This window comes from Erithacus rubecula (assembly GCF_903797595.1).
Source record: "Erithacus rubecula genome assembly, chromosome: 2".
Lineage (NCBI taxonomy): Eukaryota > Metazoa > Chordata > Aves > Passeriformes > Muscicapidae > Erithacus > Erithacus rubecula.
This window is the reverse complement of record NC_136685.1, coordinates 91,534,188-91,560,933: the sequence shown is the minus strand read 5'-3', so window position 1 is coordinate 91,560,933 and position 26,746 is coordinate 91,534,188. Positions and strand designations below refer to the sequence as shown.

Here is a 26,746-nt window from a genome sequence, read left to right as displayed (position 1 = left end):
TAGGAAATGGTGGTCACTACTTTCTCTTCTGTTTTGTAGAGAGGATTGGTTCTCTGGGGTTATGCTGAACTACCAACTGCCACCAAAAATTAAACAAGAGCTGGTTCTCTGGGGATTTTCTCTTAAATGGAAGTGAACTTCACAGAACAGAGGTTGTACAAGTAAATCAGTCAGTTATTTTTAACCACCTTTTTTATTAAGCTGAAAAGTGATATACAACAAGTAGTGTATATATATATGTATGTATTTATATATATACACACACATAAGGTTCCCCACAATACATGATACTCCTGCTCAGGCTGGGGCTTAAGCATCTGCTTCTACAGGTTCCAGTATGCAGACCTGCTGCTTCAGCCACTTTGGAGCAGCTTTTGCATAGGCATTTTGTCTTCATGTGCTCCCCTTTCCAGCAGCAAGGACTTGGAGGCACCGTGGGCAGGGAGTGCTTGAGGACTCGGCCGTGTATCTCCTGCAGCGAGGGCATTTTGCTTTGGCAATGGGTCGGGCTATAACTTTGTACGAAGATTGTTCACAGATGTCACCACCTGTCAAAGAAAGTGTCATTGCTGAGAGAGAGAGGCTGGAGCTGCAGGTGAGACTCAAGCCACAAACAACCCTGTGTTGTAGTGCAGGAGCCTGTCTGGAATGGTTCTCTTACCTTCCAAGTTAATCAGAAAGGTCCCTTTGATGATGTTTGCATCTGAAGGTGTTTCTTTGGGGAGCTCGCTCAGCAGGGTTGTCTGGGAAGCCATCATTATCTCATTCAGCTGGGAAACACTGGAAGTTTCTTCAGCCTGCAGTGCCTGGGAGACAGAGAACTTTCAGACTTGGAACTTGGTTTTGTTTCTCAGCACTGTCCATTCTATAAAATAAACGCTGAGCTGTGATTCCTAATCAGAGCAGATGGCTTGAACAAGGAATCTGATTTACTCCTGCCAGGAGCAGGAGGACAGACTTGAACTGCAGTGTCCAAGCAGCTGCTCATGAGCCAGCATTCTGCTCTCCCAAGGGACAGGGCAGCAGCATCCCACCTCAGGATGCTGTATTAGAGCACTGCCAGCAGGGTGAAGGTGATCCTTCTCCAAGAAAACACAAAGCTGAATTTTTATTATCAGAGTGGACAAACAGTGGTGCAGGTACCCCAGAGAGCTGGTAGGGTCTCCATCCTCCCAAGTACCCAGAAACCAACTGGACAGAGGCCTGGGCACCCTGTTCTAACTAAGCCTGCCTGAGCAAAGGGCTGTGCTGTACAAGCTCCAGCAGTGCCTTCCATCCTCAACCATTCTGTGATTGTCTGGTAAGTACAAAGGGGAAGGAAGTGTTCATGCACACACAGTGCTATGCTTAGTTGCATTTTTTACCTCCATTAATTCAAACAGCAATCCAGGCTCAATTATGATGATGACTTCATATTCCAAAGAGTTCTTGCCAGAGATTGACCCAAGGAAGGAGTCTCTCATTGCACATGCACCTTCTATTGCTTCCTCAATGCCAGGCTTTTTCCATGCTGAGCTTGCATTAATCCAGCCAGTACGAAACACACCCTCTGAGTCTTGAAAGCAAAACAAAGCAATTCCTACTTTAGTCTATTTGAATGTTTATGAAATGAAAAAGAATGGCATATTTCTGTAATTGCATTCCTTGTAACTGCGCAATTGAACAGTGTACTAAAGGAATTGCTTAGCAGTGGTATGTGCTTTACCTTTCTTGTAAGGGATGTACTGGAAAACCTCCTCTGCCAAGTGGGGCAGGATGGGTGCAAAGGAGCGGACAATGATGTCCAGAGCCTCTGCCAACACAGTTTGACATGAACGACGCTTAGGATCCTTGGCTTCTTCACAGTAGAGCCTGCAAGACAGCAGGGAAAGCTGCAAAGTATTCCTGTGTTCATGTTTCTGCTCAAGAGCCATGCTTTTGGGACTGCCACTGGATGTACAGAAGTCTGACCCAGCAGCCTTTCTAAGGGAAGCTTTTCTGGAGTGCCCTTCCCTAGGCAAGCACAGGGAGCTACAGACAGGATCATCTGCATCTACAGCTATGGGAAAGGAGATTCATTATATATTAATTTGGGGAGAGAGAATCTGTCCTCAGGAAACTGAGCCTGCAGCTGTCAGCCCTCTGCTCTGGTACATCAGTAAACCTCAGCATTAGGGCTTCTTTCTCTTCGCCCCACTCCTCCTTTACTCACATCCTGGCAACTAAAGATCAGTATAAACCCCACCCCTCCTATCCCATGAAACAGCCCTGGCACATTTACACAAGATCTGTCACAGCCTTAGGATTCTTTTACTGATCTAAAAAAAAAGATAACTACACTCAGTTGCACAGCTAACTGCTAGAAGCCTTTCCTCTTGTCTTTCCAAATACAGATGCATACCCTTTCTGGGTAGAAATGTAAATCAAAGACTCAGCCTTAAAATATTTATTTGATTTTATATGTGCTCATCTGCTGACATTTTAAAGTGTTCAGTACCACCAGTTGTCAGGAGAGAGCACAGCAATGACAACCACTCAGCTGAATGCTCTGAGAGATACCTGTGTTCACTCAGCATTCACCTGGAACCTTATTACCTCCATCTCAGACCCATTCCTTTATTTCTTCCCTTTTAAAGGCAGCAGGAAGAACTCACCTGTCCTTGATCATGCTGAAATAGAAGTTAGATAAGCTTTTGGAACAGAATGCTTGCAGCAGTCGAACAACTTTGCTATAATCATATTGTTTGTAGGCTTCTGTAACCTGGGAGAGGGAGGTGAGAACAGTGCATTGGTCTGCATCACACAGCATACAAGGATAGCCCCTGACAGACTAAACTTACAGAAAAATGAATGAATGGCACAAAGTGAATGGCACAAAGTCTGGCAGAAACTTTAAAAAGTTGTTGGAGGGGGGAAAAAATTAAGTCACTTAATATTGAGGTCAAAGAAATAATTTCCATTTAAGTTTGAGTGGAAAGAAAAGGGGAAACCTCAGAAACTATGCCCATGGTTTCAGCAGAATGGTTCTGAGTGACAGAAATGACAAAGTTCCATACAACAGCAAATTTCCAAAGTTCTAGCTCTTGGCAGGTTTTTTTGGTTTTTTGGTTTGTTTGTTTGGGTTTTTTTTTTCCTCTTTTTTAATATCTATCTTGAACTATTTTTAAAGACTTTTAATTTGAGGCCTTGGGCAGTGACTAGGAAAATCTGGTTGATGTCCAAAACAAGTTAAGAACATTAAAGTCTTCCTCAAAAATTGAGATGGACTTAAGGGAGTGCACATTGAATAGAAGGATCCTTTGTGGTTGTAATGTGCCTGCTTGACATACAGACTTTACTCACACACCTAAAGCAAATACAACCAATGGAAAATATTGGACACATGTTCATCTAGACACAATTCTCTCCTACCTTGCTGCCATATTCGTGCAGTAAGTGCAGCATGTATTGATCCACTATGTACATCTCTGCAGCAGGGATGGAATCTGTCTCTGGATTGAAGCCCTCCACGTTTCCCAGCATGAAGCGTAGCGTGTTCCGGAGCTACAACAGCCCAGAGCCATTAAACATTATTAGCCTTCGCTTTAGAGGAAACACAAAATGCTCATATTCCATCATTAACTAAATTAACTACTTTTCAAAATAACTGAATAGTTACAAAAGCATCATGAACACATGGTAAAAGGATCTACAGAAAAATAAAGACTGGCTGTTACCAAAGCACTAAGCTGTGGAATGAGTGTTTTTCTCAGCACACTTTACTATTTGACCCACAGCTGTAAAGAGCAGTAGTACCTCCCTAAATAAACTTTAGTCTGAAGATTGGAAAGCTTTGCAGCCAATACACAGAGGACCTGTTGTTGGGATGAACAGTGCTGGCACTGGTGGCTCTGACCTTGTTGATGTCATCTCTGGCAGCATTGAGCACCACAGGCCCAATCAGCACCTCCGTGAAAACATTGGATTCCGCCACCCACCAGCGGAGAACGTCGGCACCGTACGGAGGATCCTTGGTGTGGTCCTGAGGACATAGAGAAAGCAGAGCCATAGAGTATCTCCAGCTGGAAGGGATCCATAGGGATCATGCAGTCCCACTCCCTGCCTCTCACAGGACTACCTAAAATTCTGTCCAGGTGCCCAGAGGATGCTGTGGCTGGAAGCTTCCCCCTCTTTTAGCAGGAGTTACAGCTGAGCAGGGCTACAACCCACACCTGCAGCACTCTGTGTACAGGCAGTGCTAGAACCCAGGTAAGCTGAGAGAAACTCATCTGCAGCCTTAAATCCTTTGAATGCTTATCATTAACATAGCAGTGTTAATATCTAAAACTACATAGGTTTTTCTTCCCCTTCAGCCTGTTTTCAACACTGAAAATGGCTTTTCTCCTTTTTGAAACAATAAGGACAATTGTGTGTTTTAATTAATCAGATAAGCAAATCATGCAAGGATTGATTCTTTTGTCTAGTGAGTTACAAAATCTGTTCAGCAGCCTCATAAAGAGCAACAGCAGGACTGGGGAGGGAAGGAAATTTAGAGCATCACCAGCAGTGCAACCTCCCTGACCATGGAATGAAGTTTCTAGAGTCAATAACAGCCTGAGAGCAGAGAGATTGCTGCAGTGCAACTGCTGCTTCTGACTTCTCCACTGCCAACCACACATGGTAGGCTCCAGTCAGTTTGACAGCAGAGGTTCATTATTTTAATTTTTTTGGTTTTTATTATTTGTCTTCTCCATTACTCCATCAACACTGGTGAAAAGGAACCATTCTACACCCTCTGCATATTTTTATTTTCTCTTAGCAGAGAACAAAGGTCAGGGCTTTTCTTGCACTACAGCAGAAGCAAAACAACTCAAGGTTTTCACTCCAGCCAAATGGAACTGCAGTAATATCCAAAGAAGAGCCTGACTGAGTTTTGCCACCAGACAGCTGCAGAATCTGGCAGTGAAAGGTTGTAAGTGGCAGTTCTGAGAAACTCAGGAGCTTGACCTACTTCGCCTCCATTGATGACGACATCAGGGTCAACCACGTTGCCAACAGATTTGGACATCTTCTCCCCTTTCTCACCAAGAGTAAAGCCATGAACCACCAGAGTCCTGCAGGAAAGATTTTAGTGAAAACAAAATCCCAGGGAAAAATCTATGCTAGGAATAGATTTATAATGAGGATATTTTTAAGACAAAGCACATAGAAATTCCCTGTTTTGATGAGTCTGAGGCTTCATACCCTGAATTCAACCCATCATAAATATACCCTGTACTACCATCCAAGGAGAGCAAACAATTTATTTTCCTCATTTAATTTTGTTGTGCAAGCAACAGATTGTTTAGATACCCAGGGCACGAGTATTTCAGATTAATTAAAGTGTTATTTACTTTTTAAGCCAATACATTTCCCAAAACTGCACAGCCTCCTTGCAGCTGAGCCACAATTCCCCTTCCCTATGCTTTCCATCTTCCAGGAGATAAATGGTGTGCCACAGCTCCAGCAGAACACAAGCACACAGCTATTCCCAATTACCTACAGCTAATGTTGAATTCACAAGTCAAATATCTTGGGAGATTTGCACACTGCACTTCCCAAAGAATTTATTTAATTATGGGAGTGGGAGAGATAGCAAAAAGGCAGAGTTGTATCTGATAACTCCTAAATGACTAAGAATGAAAACATTATTACAATTATGATAGAAAAAAGTTAAACACAATCTGAGAAAAGCTTTATACTGAAAATGTAAGAACATGAAATCAGATACTTGATACTGGTTTGATTTCTCTTGTTTATACACTACTGTGCACACTTCAAAAACCCAGTATTCAGTAAATGGACTAGAAATGTGTTTGCAATCCACACACTTACTTGTATGGGGCCTTTTTCCTTATTGCAACACTGGTTAACAGAGAGGACTGAAACCAACCTCCAAGCTGGTCCTTTCCTTCAAGGTATGTATCTGCTCTTTGATCTGCACCTTTAAAACCAGAACATTTTATTTGTAATATCAGGCCTTGTATCTTAGAAATATTAATACACAAAATCTCTGAAAGTGATTAGTAACATTTATTCTACTTTTTAAATCAAATAGGTAAGTTACTTTTCTAAATGGTGTGTGGTTACTTAACCATGATACAAGGGATTCATTAGTATCAGAATTTTTAAAAGAACACAAAATTTGCCACACTCCAGAATTTAAGAAATAAACTTGATCTCTCCCAAACTAAATAACAAATTATGAAAAGAAGTTATCATGCTCAGGTTGCTCCACAGAAGTTCTCAGAATACTTTCCAAGTAAACTCCAAGTACTCCTAAACGAACTGGAATACCCAAGAAAAGTTCACATACTTTGGAATTAATAAAAATCTATCCACCATCTGAAGCTTCCCCATTTGGAATTACTCAGGGCACAAGGCACAGAGGTACTGTGCCCAAGCTGCCCATGAAAGGCATTCACAGAGGAGAGCAGGAAGCTTTGGCAGTGACCACAGCTCACCTGTGACAGAATTTACATTTTTGGTCAGTGGCATTCCGGGAAGAATAAAAACTTTGGGAAAGAGTTAGGACAACAAGAAAGCCTGTTGGGGATAGAAGCATCTGGAAAACCTGGTAGTTTAGCTTATTCTTGTGAAGGTTGAGTAGAAATGTTATTCCCTGTAAATGCACAAACAGAAAAAAAGAGGAATGCTAGGGAATAACAAGTGGAGCTAATGAGTACTTCAGAGGAAAACTGGGCTACAAGGCAGGCTGCAGCTGACTGCACATGAAAGGCAGAAGAGCAAACCCAGCTATTCCACAGGGTTGAGAGAGGACAGCACAGTTTACATGGCTTTACTGGTGGAATTCAGTCACTGTACAAAAAGGTACAAAACTTGTTGACTCAAGAAGTCCCACCTTGTCCTAAGCAATCCCAGACAGGTCACCAGAGTGAGAACAGAGTAATGTGGAACACAGCAGACCATGCAAGTCAAAGCTTACAAAGGTGCAAAACCATACAGATATTTGTTAGGAATTCAGTTTTGATTCCACAAGTTGATGGTATTGCTTTCTCAATATTCAGATAGAGGTTTCTCTACTAAATTTTTATTCACTATCTCCTTTTTTCCTCTTCCTAGGACCCCTGAGACAATGCTTCTTTCTGCTGCTGACACACTTGATTTATTTGTTTAACTTAATGGAAGTTTCGATATTTAGATCCATCCTGCAATAAAGGGAAATTCAACATTACAAAGGTCAAGGCCACACAGTTCCAGGTAGCACAGGAAAAATGTGTGGGTGGATATTATGGTTTTTACACATTTGCTTATTCATTCAAGGAAATCTACAAAGAGTCTGGAGTTTAGAAGTACAATAAGTAAGGAGCAGCCTTTGTATTAAGAAACTGCAAAAATACTTGTGAGGACAAGATAAAAAAAGAGTATTTGTGGTAAGGAAAACAGTAACATTAGAAATTCTGTAACAACACATTTGTTGCTTACAACTAGTTTACTGGCCACTGGTTTTAGAGAAGTGAACTTTTCATGGAAATGCCAGTAATTAGAACTTAGAGAAGAATTTCAACAAATAATTGATTACAAACAGCCAACTGGATTGGGCTTTTCTGACAGGAACTAGTACATCTGGCAAGCTGACTACTGGTACTTGCAAAGTTATCAGAGTTAACATTTTATCTGTAAAACACAAAAATGGGGTTTGCATATAATACCTGCCTTAGAAGTTGCTCCCCTTCCTCAGTTTTGTTAATGTTGTGATTATTATATATAAATTAATTACAACAGTGCTGCTTTTTAAAAAATTTTTAAATAAATGGACAAGTATGTCCAACAGCCCCAAAGAGACTTTTTTTGTTGTTTATTTTAACAGAGGTATAGTACATAGGTCATTAAAGAGAATTACAATTTATGATCCTTCTGGTTTGGATTTCAAGATTCCATATCTTTGATCTTACAGACTTTGACTTTTAGATTAAACGTATTGTATTTTAATGCCAGGAATGAACCAGCTAAGATAAATTCAAGCCTCTCAGTCAGCACAAAAGTTTAAACACTTAGATAGGCAAGTTGTAAAATAATCACATTCATTCAGTTAAACATTAGCCAATAAGATAGGGAAAAAAAGTTATGATGTTGAAAACTACCATCATTGCAATACCTACAAAACTGTGGGTATAAAGCTGTGTGACTTTTACCAGTGGCAAATCACATCACAATAAAGTCCAGTGTGCATTTTATATGAAATATTTTAAAAAAGAATCATCTCAAGGTTGTAGTGAAGATGGCACTCTGCCTATGAGGAAAATATAAAATAATTTGAAGACCCTAAAGAGTTCTTTTGAATGGATGCTCCAGAAGGAGCTACAGAAATGAGCTCTGTCAAAAGGTTGAATTTCAAAACAAAAGAGCAACAACAGAAAAAGTGCTGGGCACCACAGCATTAAGTATTTAAAATTAGCACATGCTTTTGAACTATAGTTTGCTTTTACTACACTTTCTTTTTGGAAGCAGTGGATTAACACTATTCTACCTCACAGCAGCATTGTGAAATTGCAGTTATCCATGTATAAAGCATCTGGACTTAAAATTTAATGTTGCATAAAAATGTTCTTCCAAAAAAAATTTCAGGCACATGTAGCAAGAAACAAACAGGACAAGAGGGCACAACAATAAACTGTTCAGTGAAAACTGTTAGGCCAACAGAGCATTAACAAAGCAAACATCATCCCCAGGAAATTTTAAGGGCAGCAGGATTTCAGAGAACATTGCACTTGTGGATCTGCTCTCAGTGATGCCAGTGAGTGGTGTTTATTTCACACACAGTCTACTTGTAGCTGTACAATTTTGGGTTTGTGACTACAAACCTAGTAGCCAAATCTCTGATTTTAGTGAGTAAGTTGCACCTTCCTACCTGCCACACTGCTGACGTAGAACAGTTTGGTTAATCTCTCATTTAGCTACAAGTGGTACCTTAGGCACACCCAGGCTGGAAAAAGGAAGCCAACCATTATTTAATGGAACAAGAGTAACTTTAAGCTATGTCCATCAGAAATAGGCCCAGTCCCTGGAAGGAGATGCAGCAGGGCAAGCATTAGAAATAGGACTGTGCAAGGGCAAAAGGAAATGCAAGCTATGATTTGAGCTTGGCTGTCACTGAGCAATTCCTTTAACCTCATTCACCAGAATCTCTCTTCTTGCCTCTCTTCATCCCCTTCCCAACCTGCTGTATTTGCTGGCAGCAACCTGTGTGGCCATCAGCTAAAGGGATTAATTTTGTAAGAGCTGCCTCTCCTTTAGTAAGCTCAGACACAGCTGGGTTAAGTGCACTGAAAACTCAGGCACAAGTTTCCTGAGCTGCAGAGATGCTGGAGAGAAGGAATTATTTTCACAGGACTGGAACTGACAGGGAAATCTGTAACATCTGTTATTCCTGCTGGTTATCAACAGATCACTGATTTAGTTTCTTCTGTAACTTTGAGTTCAGGTTAGAGTGAAACAAACAATAGTCTCAGTTTTAGCCATTTTTTATATCCTGCAGTTGCCCTGAAAGTAACTCATGCTGTGGAAGAACCTCTGCCACAAACACTGACATCAGAAGGCAGCAACAACCTCTGCTATCACTCATCTCCTACCACAAAATTAATTCTTCTTCCCATTATGACACTATCTTGGATTTCTCCATGAATTTCATCTTTTTTTCTCCAAGAGTACTTTGGAAAACAATCCTATCCATTAGCATGTCATAAGCCTTGCTGATTATCATTGATATTGGAAGAAATGCTGCAAAAAGCTTTAAAAACCGGAGCATATTTGGGAAATAGAAGACAAAATTCTTGATTCAACAACTTCTCTTGCAAAGTTTCATAAAAGATGAGTTAAACCAGTAATTTGATGTGAATCACAGACTGTACTTCACTTCTGGCAGTGGATGTAAGCCTCAAGTACACAGGAAAAAAGGTAATGCAATTTTTCTGTCATTTCTGAGAATGAGCAGGGCTAGGAGGTTACACTGCTGGTTAGCCAGTCCCCAGCTTTTACAGCAGTGGGGCCACTCCAGTTATGTCACACAGCAGAAGATGCCTTACACATACCAAGCTCCAGCAAATTTCATAAGAAGAGATAGGAATAGGTAGAGAAGAGGAACTTTAATGGGTCCATGAAAGAGGTCTGTGCTGTGATAAGCCCAACATTTATTAGACACTACAGAATCCATATGGGAGCTTTGCACAATTCAAGAACAAATCCAGACTCGTGATTCTGCAATTCTTATGAAAGGTTATCTCCTTTACACAGGATTAGAGGGCTGAGGTGTTCAGCCCCTTAACAATGCAAGTTTGTAACTGCATAAAATGACCACTACTTTGTTATACCTTTCAAAATCAAACCAGAAACATTTTTAAAGAGCATAAAGCTCAATATATGCCAAAGTCTTCATGAAAATGAATGTTTGCTGATGGTACTGTTGCCTGATCACGTTGCTAAGAAATAAAGCTCTGGTACTAACGTGTTTTATAATTCAACAAGATTGTTATCATGCAATTGTGTACAGAGGGTTTAAAGTCCAACAGACTTGATGTATGGCACCAGACTCCTCCTTTAGAAAGGACTCCTGACTTTGCACTATTATCCAGGCAAACAATGTATATTTTACATCTTTTTGTACAAATATCTATCTGCTACTTGCTGAGTAGCAACTACTGGCAGTAGGAGCCATAAATAGCATATAGCAAGTATAAATATTTTAAGCCACAATATACTGCTTTAGTTACTGAAAGTAATCAAAAGTGAAAAATCACACCTACACATTTAAATTTTAAAACTTACAGACTCATCAGCTGATCTCAGTCTGGTTCTTCTTCCAATAGCACAGACAGGCACAGACTGAAATTTGTTAACTAAAAACAATTTAAGAGTTACCAACTAGCAGCAAAGTCCCTTGGCTGTCTGTGCCATGACACTTCTCCCCTCAAAACAAGCATGATGTGATTAGCAGTTACACAGTACACCACATGGCAGAATCTTTACAAGCAAAAGCAGCTTTACAAGTCACAGCCAGCCTGCTGCTGGCGTGATCTGCCTCAGTTTAGCTGACACCAACACTGTTCACACAGAACAGCTGTATGTTGTTCTCCAAGTATTTTAAAAGAAGGATTCACATAGGAGTTCTTTACCTTCCAAAACATGAGCCCAGGAAGTTCCACTGTCAAACCAAATGTCTAGGACATCCTGTCCCTTGACATAATCCGAAACATCGTGACCACCAGCCTATTGAGAGAACCATCATTAAATAAAGCAAATAGAATACTCTGTACCATCAATGCTTTTTTAAAGCTAGAAATAAAGCAAATTTGGTTTCTGGACCAGTTTTGTACAGGTTCTGTTACCAACTCTGTGAGTGAACACAACGTAGATAATTTTTGACAAGAGTTTTCAGATAATTACTGATGGAAACCCAAAGTAGGGTCAGGAAAAACTACAAAAATCTCAGAAGGCACAGTAACACTACAGATTTGTGCTAGCTTATGTACACAATTGTTAAAGAACAATAAAAAGTTAGGAAAAACAAAATAAAAATTCTAATCCATCTTAATGACCAAGACCTAATACATATTTGGGCTCATAAAGTGGTTAATTAGGATGTCACTTTGCTCCTGATTTAAGAGGAGGAGGATTGGAGATCTCTACCCTGAATTAATAGCACAAAGCCAATTGTGTGTATTCTGCCCCACTCAGATCTCACTTTTTGAATACTCCTTTCACTTTCTGCTGAGGGTACAAGAGGATCAAGGAAATAATCAGAAGTTTTCTATTATTTCCCCTCACTCAACTGTCTTGAGCACCTGCTGTACCTGAAGTCAGAAGTTTACCTTTGCTAGAACCTCTTTTGACAGGAGTTGTTCAATAGGGAGGGCCCACCATGCATCTGTCCCTTGCTGCTCCACTATTTTGATGACATCTGTGATGGTTTCACTGTGTTAGAAGGAGGAAAAAAAGGGTTTATGAATGGAGGAGTAATCACACCTTTCCACAAGTATCCCAGACCCAAAGCAGTAAGAGATGCTGATACACACACCAAGCTATTAGAATCTGTGATTTTCCAGCTTCTAAACCAGTCAAGACTTCACAGAGCTTCCTGCCTCTATTAAAGACTTTCTATTTTTGCCTTCCAAGATGGGAGGATTTGTACAACATACAAAAACCCACATGGACTCCAAATATCTTCTTCTGCAAATACTCCATAATTGGGGCACTCAGAAAAGATGCCAGCAGCTTGAAAACTTCTAAAATCCATTTTATTTGCTATTTATTGATCTTGAATTTCAAGAAACTACACAGCTACTTTCCCTCAGAATATCTGTTTGTTTTGACAACAGGTTTATTTTTCCTACTGGATACAGATACCTTGAGAACTCATGTGGAAAGGAGTGAGGAAATGACAGCTTTTCAAGTAGCATACATACATACATATATATATATATATATATATATATATATATATATGTATGTGTATATATATATATGCATGTATAATAAGCTTCTGGTTGCCTGAATTCCCCCATTTTAGCAATATATTCTTAAATTGTAATAAATATAAATATGTTAATCAAAATAGTGTGAGAAACTGAAAATTCTGCACCCACTAGAGGAATGATAATAAACCATTCAATGTACACTCTGAAGTACACTCTATGAGTTTATATCATATAGCACCAGCCAGGACAAAGGTCCTGAAATGAACAGATATTACGGAAATAAGAAAAATTAAAAAGTTAACTAAGCATTTTTTCTGATCTGAATAGATAAGGCAACTGAAGGTGTGCAGTTCTGTGCACTATTTATGACACATTCAATCTTTGGCCCCAGTAGGTAAGACTATGGGCAATTGATTTTTAATATTTCTTAATGCCAAGTCTAGACATAAATTAAGGTATCTCAAAAAAACAAAGAGGAACCCCACACACTTTGGCTTGCTGACTCACAAAGCACTTGTTAAAGAGGTGATTTTTAAGACATCTGCTGTATTTAAGGAGTATAGCAAATCATTATGACCTGCCAACTTCAAACTAAACCTGCTGTGTTACCCACACCACCAGAGATTTTTTAATAACTTGAGAAATGGAGATTTAATCAGTTAACTAATTTCTTGACACAGTATTGCAAAAGGGGAAAAAAGTAAAATAATGACCTGGCATAATTATCTTGAAACCACAGAAAGCAGATGATCTTCAGGCATCACTCGGTCTTGTGTTTGGTTTTCAGCACAGTATTTTACTGCACTGCTAATAAGCTGAGCCACATCACTAAAACACTTAATGGACTCTTAAAAATTACTTCAGTTCATGATACAAGGTGCAATGGCAAGAAGAAAATCCAGTTTTGCTCTGGACTGCTCAAATTGCAATGACAGAATATCAATTTTGTATCAATCAATCAATCATCAGTTAATCAATTTACTTCTCAAAATAAATTCCTGTAGAACACCCCAGCAGGTTCTCTACAGGAAAAGGACATTAAGTAGCAACACTCACTCATGGACATCCAGCTGGTACCACCACCATTCTGCCCCTTTCAAACCAGCACAGACATTATGCACCTTCCACTTTAATGGTGGTAGGACAAAATTTATGGCTTTGTATTGTGTCTGCTAACATTTATCTTGCTAAAACAACACTGAGGAGCTCCAGTTCTGAATGGTAACACTTCTTTCCAGAAATATTTGCACAGAGGCCTGTTTGGCTGTACTTCCAGTTGTGAAAGTCTTACTTCTCTGAGACAAAAGCAAAGGACAACCCCTGTCCTGGTACAATTCCTGGCAGATAGCTGATGTGCAATCCTTATGTCTTGCCTCCTGTACCCTAAATCTTCAAATTCAGAAAGCTTGAAGGAAAAGCAGATAAGAAATTTGCCTCAGCCTGGACTAAACTATTCCACTGAATTTGTCTTTTTGCAGGATCAGTACCTTCCACTGACAAAGCTGCATTTACACCCTGACCTTTAGTGATGATACTGCAGCACCCAGAAACAGTTTAGAAAAAGCAACAGGCAGTACTGCTCTTCACTCTTTGCCAATAGAACTTTCCACCTTGGATTCTTCTCAAATACACTATCAGTGTATTTTTAAAGACAGTTATAGATAACTAGGTGTCTTCACGTGAGGATTTCAAGAGCTCTCTCCACAGTTTCAATGCCTTCCTCTCACTGGCCAAGTCTTACTCATGGAACTCACCAGCAGAAGACAAGAGTAGCTAAATCAAAAAGAGGATGATTTACCCTAAAACATGTTTATTACCATGTAAAGTATTTGTGTATGTTGAGTAATTAATGCAAGAAGTAATTCAGTGCTCAGCTAATGGTTCTGGCCTCAATGAAAGCCAGAAATATTCTCTGGTCAGGAATCATACCCACAATTAGTACTGAAAAGCTACCAGCACATCCTGTAAAGTAGAAAATTTAAAACAGGAATTAAGGCTGTCTTCCACATAACTTTTTCATATTGCAAATACACTTCAGTGGAAGGACAAACTCCAGCAATGAATTAATTTTCAACCTATACCTTTTTAAAGAATTAAACAGGTATTTCACAGTATCAATTTTTGGAGTGATTTATAAAAGGTGATAAATCTAACTATAAACCAAAACTAACAGTTATCTTGGACAACATACAGAAATATTCTTTTAACAAACAACTTTTCCCTTTCCATCAGAGGTGGGGGAGGGGACAGACAAGAAGGAAATAAACCCTTGCTATTACTCTCCCTTGGGAAACTATAATAAAATGCCTGCCTTCATTTACAGTAAGTATTGCCAATGTCACACACACGAGTTGTGTACCCTTGTAGATACACCATTCCCACAAAACATACTATGGGTAACCTTTTATCAAGTATTGCTATGCATTGCTGTGCAATGCAAAGGTTACAATATTAATTTCTGAAGTGCATGTTTTTTTTAAAAAAACATTTTTGTTACGCAAGAACCAACAGGTTCAATTATGCTACAGATAAAAGTTTTCAGATAAGTAAAAGAAGGTCAGATTTGTGTTATCAATCACGTACAAGAAATAAGGTGTCAAGGACTGTGAAATCAACTTTTTATTGACCAACATTCTCAAAATTCTATCATAGTTTCAAATCACATTTTTTAAAAAGGTAGTATTTTAGCAATGCAAGTTTTTTTCACTATATAATATTTCCCTACAGAATATAAGAGAACATTTACAAGAATTTTATAAGAGGAGGTAGTTTAAATGAAAGATTTCCAGGGTACTTTTTCAACAAATCTTTTTCCTCCTTCAGTTTGAAAAATACAAGACAAACACAAACCCTATACTTGTCTCTGCTCTTCTCACAGGATACTTATGATTAATTTTACTACAAGAGAAAAATAAATTTTGTTAAGGTATCCGTGTTGTAAGGAGCAGGATTTTTGCAAAGTACTTTTCTGTAAGGTGCAAGTGAAAACCACCTTGCTCAAATAACTACTCATCACTTTATAATCTGCAGCCTTCAAGGTGAGCATGATAATTCCCTGAGTGAGCCATAAAGGGCATTGTAAAACTTTGCCCTGTGTTCAGGCTATCTGGAAGAACTCGCGTTACGTGTCCCTGCAATGCTCCGACACCCCTACGGCAATTCACGCTACCACGGCTCCAGCCAATCACCCGGGAGCCTGATATTGATTGTGCTGCACACTTATTTAATCTGTTAACAGAAATTAGGCAGCATTAAGATACAGTCAGGAGCAGAAGAATACAGAGCCTCATGTTCTCTCCATCTCCTTTCCAACAGCGGCAAAGAGGGAAAGTTATCTTCTGCTTTACAAGAACGTCCATACTACAGCTGTAAGTATGCAGGGGATGGTAAGCTGCTATCATTTGCAATTCACTGAAATGTCTTATTATTTTGAAAAACAAATTAGAGCATGGGACAGACCTCCTTCAAAATCACTTTTTCAGAAATTTAATTTACGTGTTAATCAAAGTCACAGGGAAGTGGACAAAAGTTGTGAGGAATGAGATCAATCATTGCAATACTACTATTTATTACCAATATCTGAACAGTGAATTTGTAAAGCAGTTATTGCATTAGGTCAGATTAAAGTATTTATACATTTATTACCTGGGCTGAGCTACTACTGGAAATACCATTCTCACATTTTAGTTTTGGAGCATCTTCTTCTTTTCTGTGAATTACAGAGTTTCCTAGATGAAGGATGTTTTCTCTTGAAATCTATTAAAGGTTGAAAGCTGTCACACAGCGTAAGCATCTATTTGTGCACGTACTCTAAATTATTTAAAATCTTTTTTCTCCATTTGCGCAGAAAAAATCCAACAGAATCTCACCTCTGTAATCTTACTGAAAATGGCAATAAGGAAAAAGTGCTCTCTCTTTTCTCTCCTTCCTGTAAGGGGTTTTTAAAAATAACTTTTACACTCCTGGTCACAATATGATGCAGCACACTCGGCATAAAAGAATTTAAACATCATTGGTACACTAAATTTCTAGCCATATATGATAATGTCATTGAAACAAATACATTTTAGGCTTATGGGGGGATGACAGCAGCAGGGAGACTCATGGAGATTCTGCATCAAACATTACAAACTACCTCTTGGCTTTTAAGTTGGAAAGACTAGATTGCTGGTGTGGTAAAAACACTGTTAGAGAAAGCAATTCCTCCTTGAAAGAAGGGCTTTCAGCAGCTTTTCATGTGACAAATTCAGGGGCAACTCTCAGAGGAAAACAGCAGTTCATTTCAGGGCTTTTTTTTTTCTTTTAAAAAGTCTTTTTACAGGTGATACATGAACAGGATCACTCAAGATCGACCACTGGTGCTCTCATATGTAACAGCAACTCCATGTGGACTACACTGACTTCCAGTGGAGATGCTGTTACTTTTGATAGCCACTCAAAAACTCCACAGCCACTGCTACTTGAAACGTTTATCCAGCATTCAAGTTACAAACAGCTCATGTTTTGAAAAGCAAGTTATTTACTGATGTTTTAATTATATTAATAATATAATTTAATTATATTAAATATTCTAATTATATACACCGTCTAAGTATGAAACGGCATAAAAAATATGTCAGCAACCTGTTGTAATATGATTTTTAAAATGATAATGCAAATGTAACAAAACAATCAGGCTCAGCTGCTTTTTTCAAGAACTGCTGTCCAGGGAAAAGCTGGTGTCCAGGAAAATGACCTATGAATTGACAGACTGTCTTCTAAATTTGCCTGTCACTTCTATAGGCCAATATTCTGTGCACTTCTCCTACTCCAGTTACAGAAGTCTCCTCCAGTTAACTTTACAAATCTAAGCTCAAACTTTTAACAAGGTTTAATGACTTAATTTACACTTTCCTTTGAAAATTCTACTGGGAGTAAGCAAAGTTAGAAGTAAAGAGTACTGGCTATAAATGAGTGTCAGAAGCTAAGAGTCAAATGAAATAAATCTTTTTTCAAGCGTATTGAATATGTCTGTTTTTTTCCCAAATGTCCCTCTTTGATTCCCCAGATCAATTCTACCCAGACATGTCCTTTTGTTCACTCCCCTACAGGACTGACTGCTGGGCCAACACCTACACACAAAGGTGGAGGTGTTAAGCTATGGCAGTTTACCACATCAAAATGCTGCAATTGCCACATTCTGCACAATTCCACAGCTTGAGCACTCATAAAAGGCAGAGGCTTTAATACAGGTCACAGCCTTGCAAGGTGATTTTACTACAACCTAGGGAATTCCCACACATGGCTCCTTTCAAATGTTTTCTCTCCTGGCTCCTCAGTGTTCAAAAGGAGCTCTTGCTTTTTGGTGCCCTTCACATTTGAGTGCCAATTGTTGGATTGGTTTTCATTACACTTTTTTTTTCTTGTTAAACTACATATTTAACAATTTTTAAGCAACACACACAAACTCAAGCCTACTCTTCAACTAGAATACAAAACTATTCCTCAGAAATAGCAGTTATTTTATAGAGACACACAAATACTTTTTTGCAGGTAAAATGGTTTTATGTCCCACAAATCCTCCACTCACTTATTTCCTGATGTGTGCCAGCATTATCCAGGCACTATAAACGGCATTGTGGCTATTGTGGTCTTTTCTCACAGTTATTGCCTGCAGTGAGAGAGCCAAAGTACATCTCTCTGCACCTACACACCCAGTCACACCAGGTGAAGCTAAGGACTACCTGTCTAAAGTTCATTCCCTGCCCTCCACACCCTGAGCCTCACCTACTACTGTCTACTATCTACTGCTTGTGTGCTCAGTACAGCCTCTGGACAACATGCTGGACTCCTGCAGTACATTTACTCAACACCAGAATAAAAGAAAAAATATTCTGCAACAGTATTCAAGCTCATCTCCAGTTGTGAAAACTTCTTATGAATTTTCACAAGAGGTTGATTTTGTACACCTTAACATTACAAGTTACATCAGCATATCTCAAGGCAGAAAAAAATATGAAACGAATCCAATGAATGCAGAACTCCACAATACTCTTTTTATGAAACCACCTTTTAAAGGGCATTCACAATTGAAAATCCCTGTTCCCCAAAGAAGTAAAAGCAGAACTCTATTACTCCTTACAGAAAAGGATCATATTTGGTTGAGTTTCCTTGTCTTCATGCATAGCTTGGATTTCCTCTGCATTACGTTGTCTAGAATTCCTGAAATGCAGTGTTTGCAATATCTGGATACTATTAACCAAAAGATGGCAGAATCAGGTTAGCATCTGAAGCTCTGAACACACCAAATCATATAGCTAAAGCTCAGTTACACTCAAGGTCAGTTACTGGTCTTCAAAACCACTCTAATTTTGTTTTGAAACAAAATACACTTATTTATTCTGCAACCAATGTGGTTATACCACTTCAGATCTCACTGCCACTTAACTGCAAAAAGCTATTTTGACACAGTACCTGGACTGCTCAATGTACAGTACTCCAATTACAGTTGCTATCTATTTTAACCACAACTTGCATTTCATTGCTTGCTTAAATGAAAAGACCAGTCATGACTGTCAGTTCATTGAAGATGAGGGATGAAAGTAGCAATTAATCTCAAGGGGAGTTTTCAGGTAACTTAAGTATCTAAGTAAATTGACTTCTATTATTTATACACAAGTCACTTCCAGCAACAAATTTTTCATTGTTCTAACTTACAGCTAAATTAGATCTGTGTATAAACAACTACAAGTAAAAGCATGTATTCCTACTTGAAATAAGAAGTTTTATAATACCATGAACTGCAGCACAACAGACAGTACTGCTTCTGTCACTTCTCAGTGTCTAAGGCTAGACAGGTACCTGTTTATCAAGCATTCTCCTGTGCTCTTCTGATAAAAAGCAGGAATCGGGACACCCCAGCACCTTTGCCGTGATATGCACCAGAACGTCCTTCTGTCCAGCATCTCCAGCATCCTGTTCACTGCAGATGTAGGGATCACTTTCACTTTTTTCAGTGCATCCTATAAAGGAGACAGTGAACTGTTGAACATGCTTCAGCTTTCCCACAAATGATGTTCATGCTGCCAGTAAAATATGGTACAGGTCTAGTTTCCCATTCCCTGTATCAAACAACACATTCTCAGATAACTGCCTGCTGCTCTTCAATAACTTATCTGGACACTGCATTTCCCAGCCAAGCCCCAATTCTCTGATTCTCTATTAAACACACCCCAAAAATGAGTTAAAAATTGCATCAATGGCTCAATCTGAAGTTCAAAAGCTGACTGCATCTTGTACTGTTGTCTACTTTGAAAATCCACCTTGATACAAACTGTAATGGGCTATCACTCACTCCCAGCCCTGCTGAGTAACCACCATGTTTTCATCCATTCTAGATAAACATCAATATGAAATATACACCTCATGCCCTAATTAGAATAAAATCATTGTTACTCTAAGGTGCTTATCTGAATTTTCTAAGTGGATTTTACATAATTTCAAAGAGCAAAAGACCCCAAACTTTAAAGTTATTAAAAACAGGACTGTGACAAAATCAACAGGGCAGCAAACAAAAGATGTATGGCCACACAAGGCTAACCTAATAAAAAAGATAATTTTAATAGTTATAAAATTGTCTCCTAATTTAATTTCTTGAAACATAATATTTTAAAAAACATTTTAAGGGAAAAAATCAGTAGCTCTAAGAAATTTCTACACGTGTAAATACAGTGAGCAAATATACAGTCAGCATAGCTACCCTGGATTCTATCAATACTGACATGAAAATTGACAATACATTTCACTTCAACAAGTAATTAACAATTTACAACTACTGTCCATAAACCCTAGAGAAGAACATATTCTGGAGGGGGCTACAGCATGATTTTTTTGCTGAGTCCAAATAGCATCAGTTGTCTTAAAGTGTCTCATAAGGAAGTTTCATAAGGAAGCACATACCTGTGCTGCAGCCTTCACATCTGCTGTGTTTACAAACCACTGTTTGCTGGCACGAATAATCATTGGTTTTTTAGTCCTCCAGTCATAGGGGTAACTGTGCACATATTTCTCCTCTTTTAACAAACTCCCAGCTGCTTGAAGCATCTTAATGACTGAGAGAAAAAATGAGGCAAGATTAAATTTCAATTTGAACATACAGCTGCTGTTAACCTCAACTCAGCCTTTTCCATAACCAATATTTAGTAAGAAATGCCTGTATCTCACCCATATTCAAAATATGGCAAATTTATACAAACTCTCAAAATACACCTGCAGGACTGCAACTGATGAAGTAACAAATAGTCAATCATCAAATACACACCAGCTTCATTCCCTTCTTCAAGCACATTCTTGTTTTTAAGTTCAGGACCTGCTGCTTCTGTAAAATATCCACTTTCATCCACAAGGCAATCCTGAAAATAAATAAATTAATCATAGTAAAATAGTCAATTAAATACCATGTGGCAATTAATTATCTTCTTGGTATTCAAAAGTGAGTTAAATACTCTACTGATGAATAAAAAAGTATTTAAGTACACTTCAGATTTACTGAACTTCAGTTTAATAATCTATCAGGCAAGTGAATTTCAAGTGTCAAAAGAAATGAGCACCATTGCATTTGCACACATACCACAATTATCATACCTCACAGTCACTGGCATTTCAGTGACTTTTCAAATAAACAGTGCAAAATAAAAGCAAACCTCACCCTTCCCAAGCCCCATATCCTGAATCTTCACTCCCATCAGTCACAAACTGGCCATGCATAAATGAGCTCTATTTATGTATGTGTTTAAAACAAGCTTTGCTGAAAAAGACCTAACAATGACCTATATAACTGGCAACTTACTGATCTGCATGTAAAGGACAATTCTGAGTAGTGAGAGTCAATACCTGAAAAACATTCTCTGTCTTCTCCTTTGAAAACACAAAACCACATAAAGAGCAGAAAAATCTGATTCTAAGGAAACTTAATTCTATTATCCTGATACACATTTCTTTAAGTTTAGTCTTGCATTCCTGCAGGCCATTAGTGATACTCACACTTCTGTGAATGTTTCAAAACATTTTCATGTTTTATGCACAAATCCAAAACCAAATAATTTTAGGGGCATACAGTCAATCAGTTGCATGAAATTAAGAACAACAGCTGAAAAGATGAAGTACCGTGGGTAGCTGATGGTGGGAAGCCACACTGTAATCTTCCATACCATGAGCTGGGGCTGTGTGAACTAATCCTGTCCCTTTTGTCATTGTCACATGATTTGCAGGTAACAAGGGAGAGACTCTGCCAGGAATGCTGGGATGAGCACAAGAACCATCTGCCAAATCTGCACCTGAAAAATACAGAATATAAAACAGAAGATAAAATAGAGAAACACAATTAATGCATTCAGCTTCTTTTATCAGAGAGCAGAAAAGGAACAAGAGGTTAAAAGGAAAAAAACAAACAGAAGAAATGTTTTGTTGAAACAGAAGAAAAGCCTTGCTGAAAGTCAAGAATCACACAGCTTGAGAAATGTGCCATATGACAAAATGGTGTTGACAGAATGATTTTCTCCTAGAAGGAACATATTTAAGAACTGCCATCACACAGTTACATACACAAATATAGAAAAATAACAAATATAATTAACTGCTGAATATATAGGAATTTAAAAAGAACCTGCTCCACTATGAAATTTCTTTGTCAGAAGATTCCACTCTACTATCCTTGGATGTTGTCAGTAAATCACATGATTCAAAAAGGTGGAAGCTGTGAGAAAAACCACCCCCAGTAATTTCACAATTAGGTAAAAGCAATACTTTCTCTGAAAAAGAAGGCATGGAAAGACTCCAAAAGAAAAAAACAAAAACAAAAACAAAACAAAACAAAAGGTCATAGAAACAAATTCCTCACCTCCTTCACAAAATTAATATTTCCAGCACTGAATCACTGAGAGGGGCAAACGAATAAAGTTCACAAATGACAAACTAAATCCCAACTCATGACACTGAATTCCAAGCCTGCCTGTTCAGGACTGCCACTGTAGTTTGTCAGGATCCCACTCAACTACTTTAGTTTGTCCAGACAGACAGCCCCTATAATACCTCAACAGCCAAACTTGTATTTAGCTCCCTCCTGTCATCCACAGTGGATGGATAGACAAACTGCACTCAGTGTAATTAAGATTTTGATACTGAAGAGACTTGCACTCTGTATTTCATTTTTTCAAGCATGAATCCAGATTTTAAAAATTCATTTGAAATCTATGGCTGGTAATTTGAGGTACAAAACAGCAACAGTAAATGTGGCAGACTCCTCTTTGTATTATTTTAGAGAAGCATATTCTCAAATTATAAGCACATTCAATCCATCAAAACTGAAGCAGTTTCTAGACTAAGCAATTTAATATTACCAACATTAAAACATACCTTTACATGTTGATATAACCTCAAACTGTGTGTCCAGAACAGCAGCTGTAGATTCAACTCTATCTGCAGCAAGGATGAAGTGTTGTCCAGTCACTGCACATTTTACAATTGAATATCTGCAATGTAAACATGCATTTGTGATACTAAATAATTAAAACTACTATAAAGCTACCAGTCTGTGAAATGCTTAATCTCTAAAAGATGGATCAGTATGTTTTACATGTCCAATTTACTCTTAAATCTCAAAAGTTTCAAGGTAACCTTGCCTCAGGAAGAAGTAATTGAATAAAAATTTAGACAGAAATTAATGTATTAGTAGACACAGAACAGAGCTTACAATTGTATCATTTAAAAACAAAACAAAAAAAAAATCCAAACAAAACCCAAAAAAAAAGCCTTAAGTAAACTGTATTGGCAGTCCAGAATGTTTTAATTTGGCTACTAAATACCAGTAAGGACTGACACAGACAACTGAACCAAGTGAAAGACACCTACACTGAGTCTGGCATGTAACAAACTGCTTGATTGGCTGGCACAGTCCAAGGTTGCGTGGTCCAGACTAGCACACTAGCAGGGGATGATCCATCTACAGATGTAAATTAGAAGTACTTTACTCACAATTATAACACAAATCAAAGCTAGCTATCTCTAATGCTACACAGGAGCCGTACCTATCACAGAAGTCAGCTTAGGTGGCACCTTCAGCAGTGGAAATTTCACGTACACAGAGCGACTGACGTGCTGCTCGTTGTACTCCAGTTCTGCCTCAGCCAAGGCTGTTCTGATACACATCAAACACAAGTTACACACTGCAACATCAAAAGCTATTGGCATCCTTGCTAAAATTTTGAAGACAAAATAGTAAGTTGATTCTTACTTTGTTGAAGGGGACCAGAACACAGGTTTATAATCCTGATAAATTAAACCCTAGAGAGGACAGTGAGGGGAAAAAAAAAGAAAGTTAGGAGAAACAAAACTCACTAAAAATCCATATAGGCTTCCACAGAAATTCAACATACCTTGTCATACATCTTGTAGAAGACTCTCAGCTGGTTTGCTTCATACTTTGGATCAAATGTAAGGTAGCAGTTGGCCCAATCTGCCATTACACCCCAACGAATGAAGGCGGATTTCTGTTTCTCAATTGCTTTTTCTGCAAATGCTCTGGCTGAAGGGAATGGTTCCATTAAGCACATGGTTTAGCACACCAGGATCAATAAAATACCAATTAAAATGCACTGCTGATTATTTTTTAGTAAAACCAGAGCTGAATGTAGTGAATTTATGTCTTAAATATTATGGTTCAAAACACATACATTTCAGATTGGTTGTCACGAAAAATGACTGCAAAGAGTCAACGGATCCAGGAGTGGCACTTTTTCACTAACACAGGAATGTCAAGCACATGTCCTTAGACTCCAAACTTTCTTTTTAAGAAAGAGGAGGAAATACATTTCGTAAGGAAGAAAAATTTCTCAAAATAAGTTCCCAACATAAAACTAATAAGAGTGAAAGTTAACTCCCTCTGTTGATGGTGATCCAAAATTTTCAAAGTAACGTACATCTGAACATAAGTTAGTCCATTTCATTGGCACAATTTCAAATTAAAGCAGCTTCAACTGCTCATTACAAAAAGCTTTTCAGCTTAAAAATGATGCCTTTCAACCCACATTATATTTGAAATTATTACTTAAAAACAGTTTCTGTATAATGCAGACTTTCTCCAAAAGGATGCCCCCTATAGTTTTGTAAGATTGTTAAAAACAGTTAACAAATACATTCCTTGTTGTGACACTGAGCCAAGCTGTCCTGAAGGAGCCTGACTTCTGTATGCATCTATTCAGTTCCTAATCAAATTCAGCCTTCAAAAACGAAAAGGATGCTGACCTGATAAATAGCAGCTTCTGGCCACGATACAGTTAATCAAAGCAGACATCCAAATCCCCTGCCCTCCTTTTGTTTTTTTTTAAACTGAGGGTCAATGCTCTGCATGCTCATTACAGCAACAAATTAAGCCTGTGTGAAATCACCCCATTTCATCAGATTCCAGTCTGCCCTATCTGCTTGGCAAATACACCCAGTGATCATAGAAAATGTCACCAACAGCTAACAGAAAAGAGCACAATAAAGTCTAAAAGCCTTTATTTACCTCTCTGCCGAATTTCCATCGGTGAAAGATTTTCAGCTCCTTTGACTTCTGACAGAGCCTTCAATTCAATTGGCAATCCATGGCAATCCCACCCTGGCACATAATGCACTTTATAACCTCTCATCACATGGAAGCGGTTGGTGATGTCTTTCAAAATCTGAAAAGCCACAAGGGTCTGTTATCACTTTAGCTCCCCCATGTGGAACACTGACATTTGCAATTAAGATCCTCCTGTTCAAAAAATACAAATATCAAAAGCTGCAGGACACATTTATATTTAAGACCAGAGAAGTGCTGGGTGCCCCATCCTTGGAAGTGTTCAAGGACAGTTTGGATGAGGCTTTGAGCAACCTGGTCTAGTGGAAGGTATCCCTGCCCATGGCAGAGGGTTTGGAACTAAATCATCTTTAGGGTCCCTTCCAACCCAAACCACTCTGTGATCCAAAGACTCTGCATTTATTATTTATCTTGCCTATCATTTTGTAAGTTGGCAGAACCTTAGAGACCTCTGATCCAAGGAGTTCACAACCAGTACAGTTGAGAGATGCAGTATAAACTCCTAAGACTTGAAGTGAACAAATCTGACTTGCTCTCAGTTTTAAAACACTGAGCTGGACCTACAGCACTGGCCTAGAGCACATTGCTGCAGCCCAAGCTCTGGCTCTGGGACTGTGAGAAGCTGTAGGTGACAGCTCACAATTTGAGTCTTTCTCACTTTGTGTAGTGCTGTGAATCTCAGGGCTCAGCTAAAACTAACACCAAGCATCCAGCACGTGGTATATATATTGGGGTGTGGTAAACAGAGCAAAATATGGCATCCACATAACCATACCATTGGTTTTTAAAGGCTCCAACTACCAAGACCCCAAACATTTTTAAATGCTATTGATTTAAATGGCAATGGAGAAGAGAGAGCACATGACAGCAAGTTTTTGCCACTTCACAAGAATAAAGCATGAACAAGTAAATATTTACTTTGTTTAATGCATGGCCAACATGAGGGTCTCCATTAGCATAGGGTGGTCCATCATGCAGACAAAATTCCTGTTTTGTCTTCCTTTGCCTTTGCCATGAGTACAGCTCCGAAAAACCACATTTCTGTAGAAACAACAAGAAAAAGACCAAAACATCACAAGTCGCTGCACTTCCAAAAACTCCGGATATAAAATTCACAATGAAAGAAGTGGGCAAACAAATACACTTTTTAAACTCTACTAAAGAAGACATTAGTGTGTTTTAATACGTAAAAGCCCGAAGAGGGCGAAATACTAAGCCTGAGATTGCTATCAAAGTTATGACCATCCAAACTGTAAACAGCTCAAGAGCCCGAGCTTTTCTAAAGAAGAGCCCGGAGTCGCCCGAAGCTCGCCCAGCGCGGCGGGACCGAACACAAGCCCTGGCGCTCCTCGCACGGGGCAGCCCCCGCCCCTGCCGGGCCCGGCCGCACCTGCTGCGTCTCCAGCTCCTTCTCCGGCTGCAGCCGCCCCGGGAGCTGCGCGGGGAAGCGGCTGCGCGGCAGCAGCACCGTGTCCCGGTACCGGGAGTCCTCCCGGCTCTCGGCCGCGGCCTCCGAGGCGGCGGAGCGCGCCCAGCCCCGGGCGGCGCCGGCCCGGGCCCGCGCCAGCGGCGGCGCCCGCCAGGCCCGAAGCATCCTCACGGGCTGCGGCCGCGCTTCCGCCGGCGCGACGGGCCGCGGCCAGGGACACACCGCGCCGGGCGGGCGGCACGGCGGCTGCTCCGCGCTCCCGGCGGGCCGGGCGAGAGCCGGAGCCCC

General features: G+C 39.3%; 2 protein-coding genes across 2 annotated transcripts in view; both read right to left on the bottom strand.

The window, feature by feature from the left end:
• Window positions 1–26,746, bottom strand: part of LOC306798893 (acrosin-like) — a 173,041-nt gene that overhangs the window by 45,783 nt on the left and 100,512 nt on the right. The window lies entirely within an intron of this gene.
• Window positions 175–26,703, bottom strand: IARS2 (isoleucyl-tRNA synthetase 2, mitochondrial). Its single transcript, XM_079297842.1, has 23 exons — window positions 26,420–26,703; window positions 25,948–26,070; window positions 24,973–25,129; window positions 23,843–23,991; window positions 23,701–23,750; window positions 23,495–23,604; window positions 23,319–23,409; window positions 22,824–22,939; window positions 21,576–21,745; window positions 20,731–20,821; window positions 20,370–20,521; window positions 19,272–19,432; window positions 11,826–11,928; window positions 11,130–11,223; window positions 5,833–5,941; window positions 4,970–5,072; window positions 3,875–4,000; window positions 3,391–3,522; window positions 2,634–2,740; window positions 1,706–1,851; window positions 1,365–1,555; window positions 662–806; window positions 175–548 (listed from the first exon to the last, which is right to left on the bottom strand). The coding sequence occupies exons 1-23, from the start codon at window positions 26,621–26,623 to the stop codon at window positions 394–396; spliced, it is 2,985 nt and encodes a 994-aa protein (XP_079153968.1). The 5' UTR covers window positions 26,624–26,703; the 3' UTR covers window positions 175–393.

Excerpts from the sequence above, each read along its gene's own strand:
- IARS2 (XM_079297842.1), bottom strand. The coding sequence starts at position 26,623 with ATGCTTCGGGCCTGGCGGGCGCCGCCGCTGGCGCGGGCCCGGGCCGGC. Across the intron at positions 23,410-23,494 it reads TAAGCTGACTTCTGTGATAG|ATGGATCATCCCCTGCTAGT; the intron begins GTACGGCTCCTG and ends TTACATCTGTAG. Across the intron at positions 22,940-23,318 it reads TGTTACATGCCAGACTCAGT|ATATTCAATTGTAAAATGTG; the intron begins GTAGGTGTCTTT and ends TTTACATTGCAG.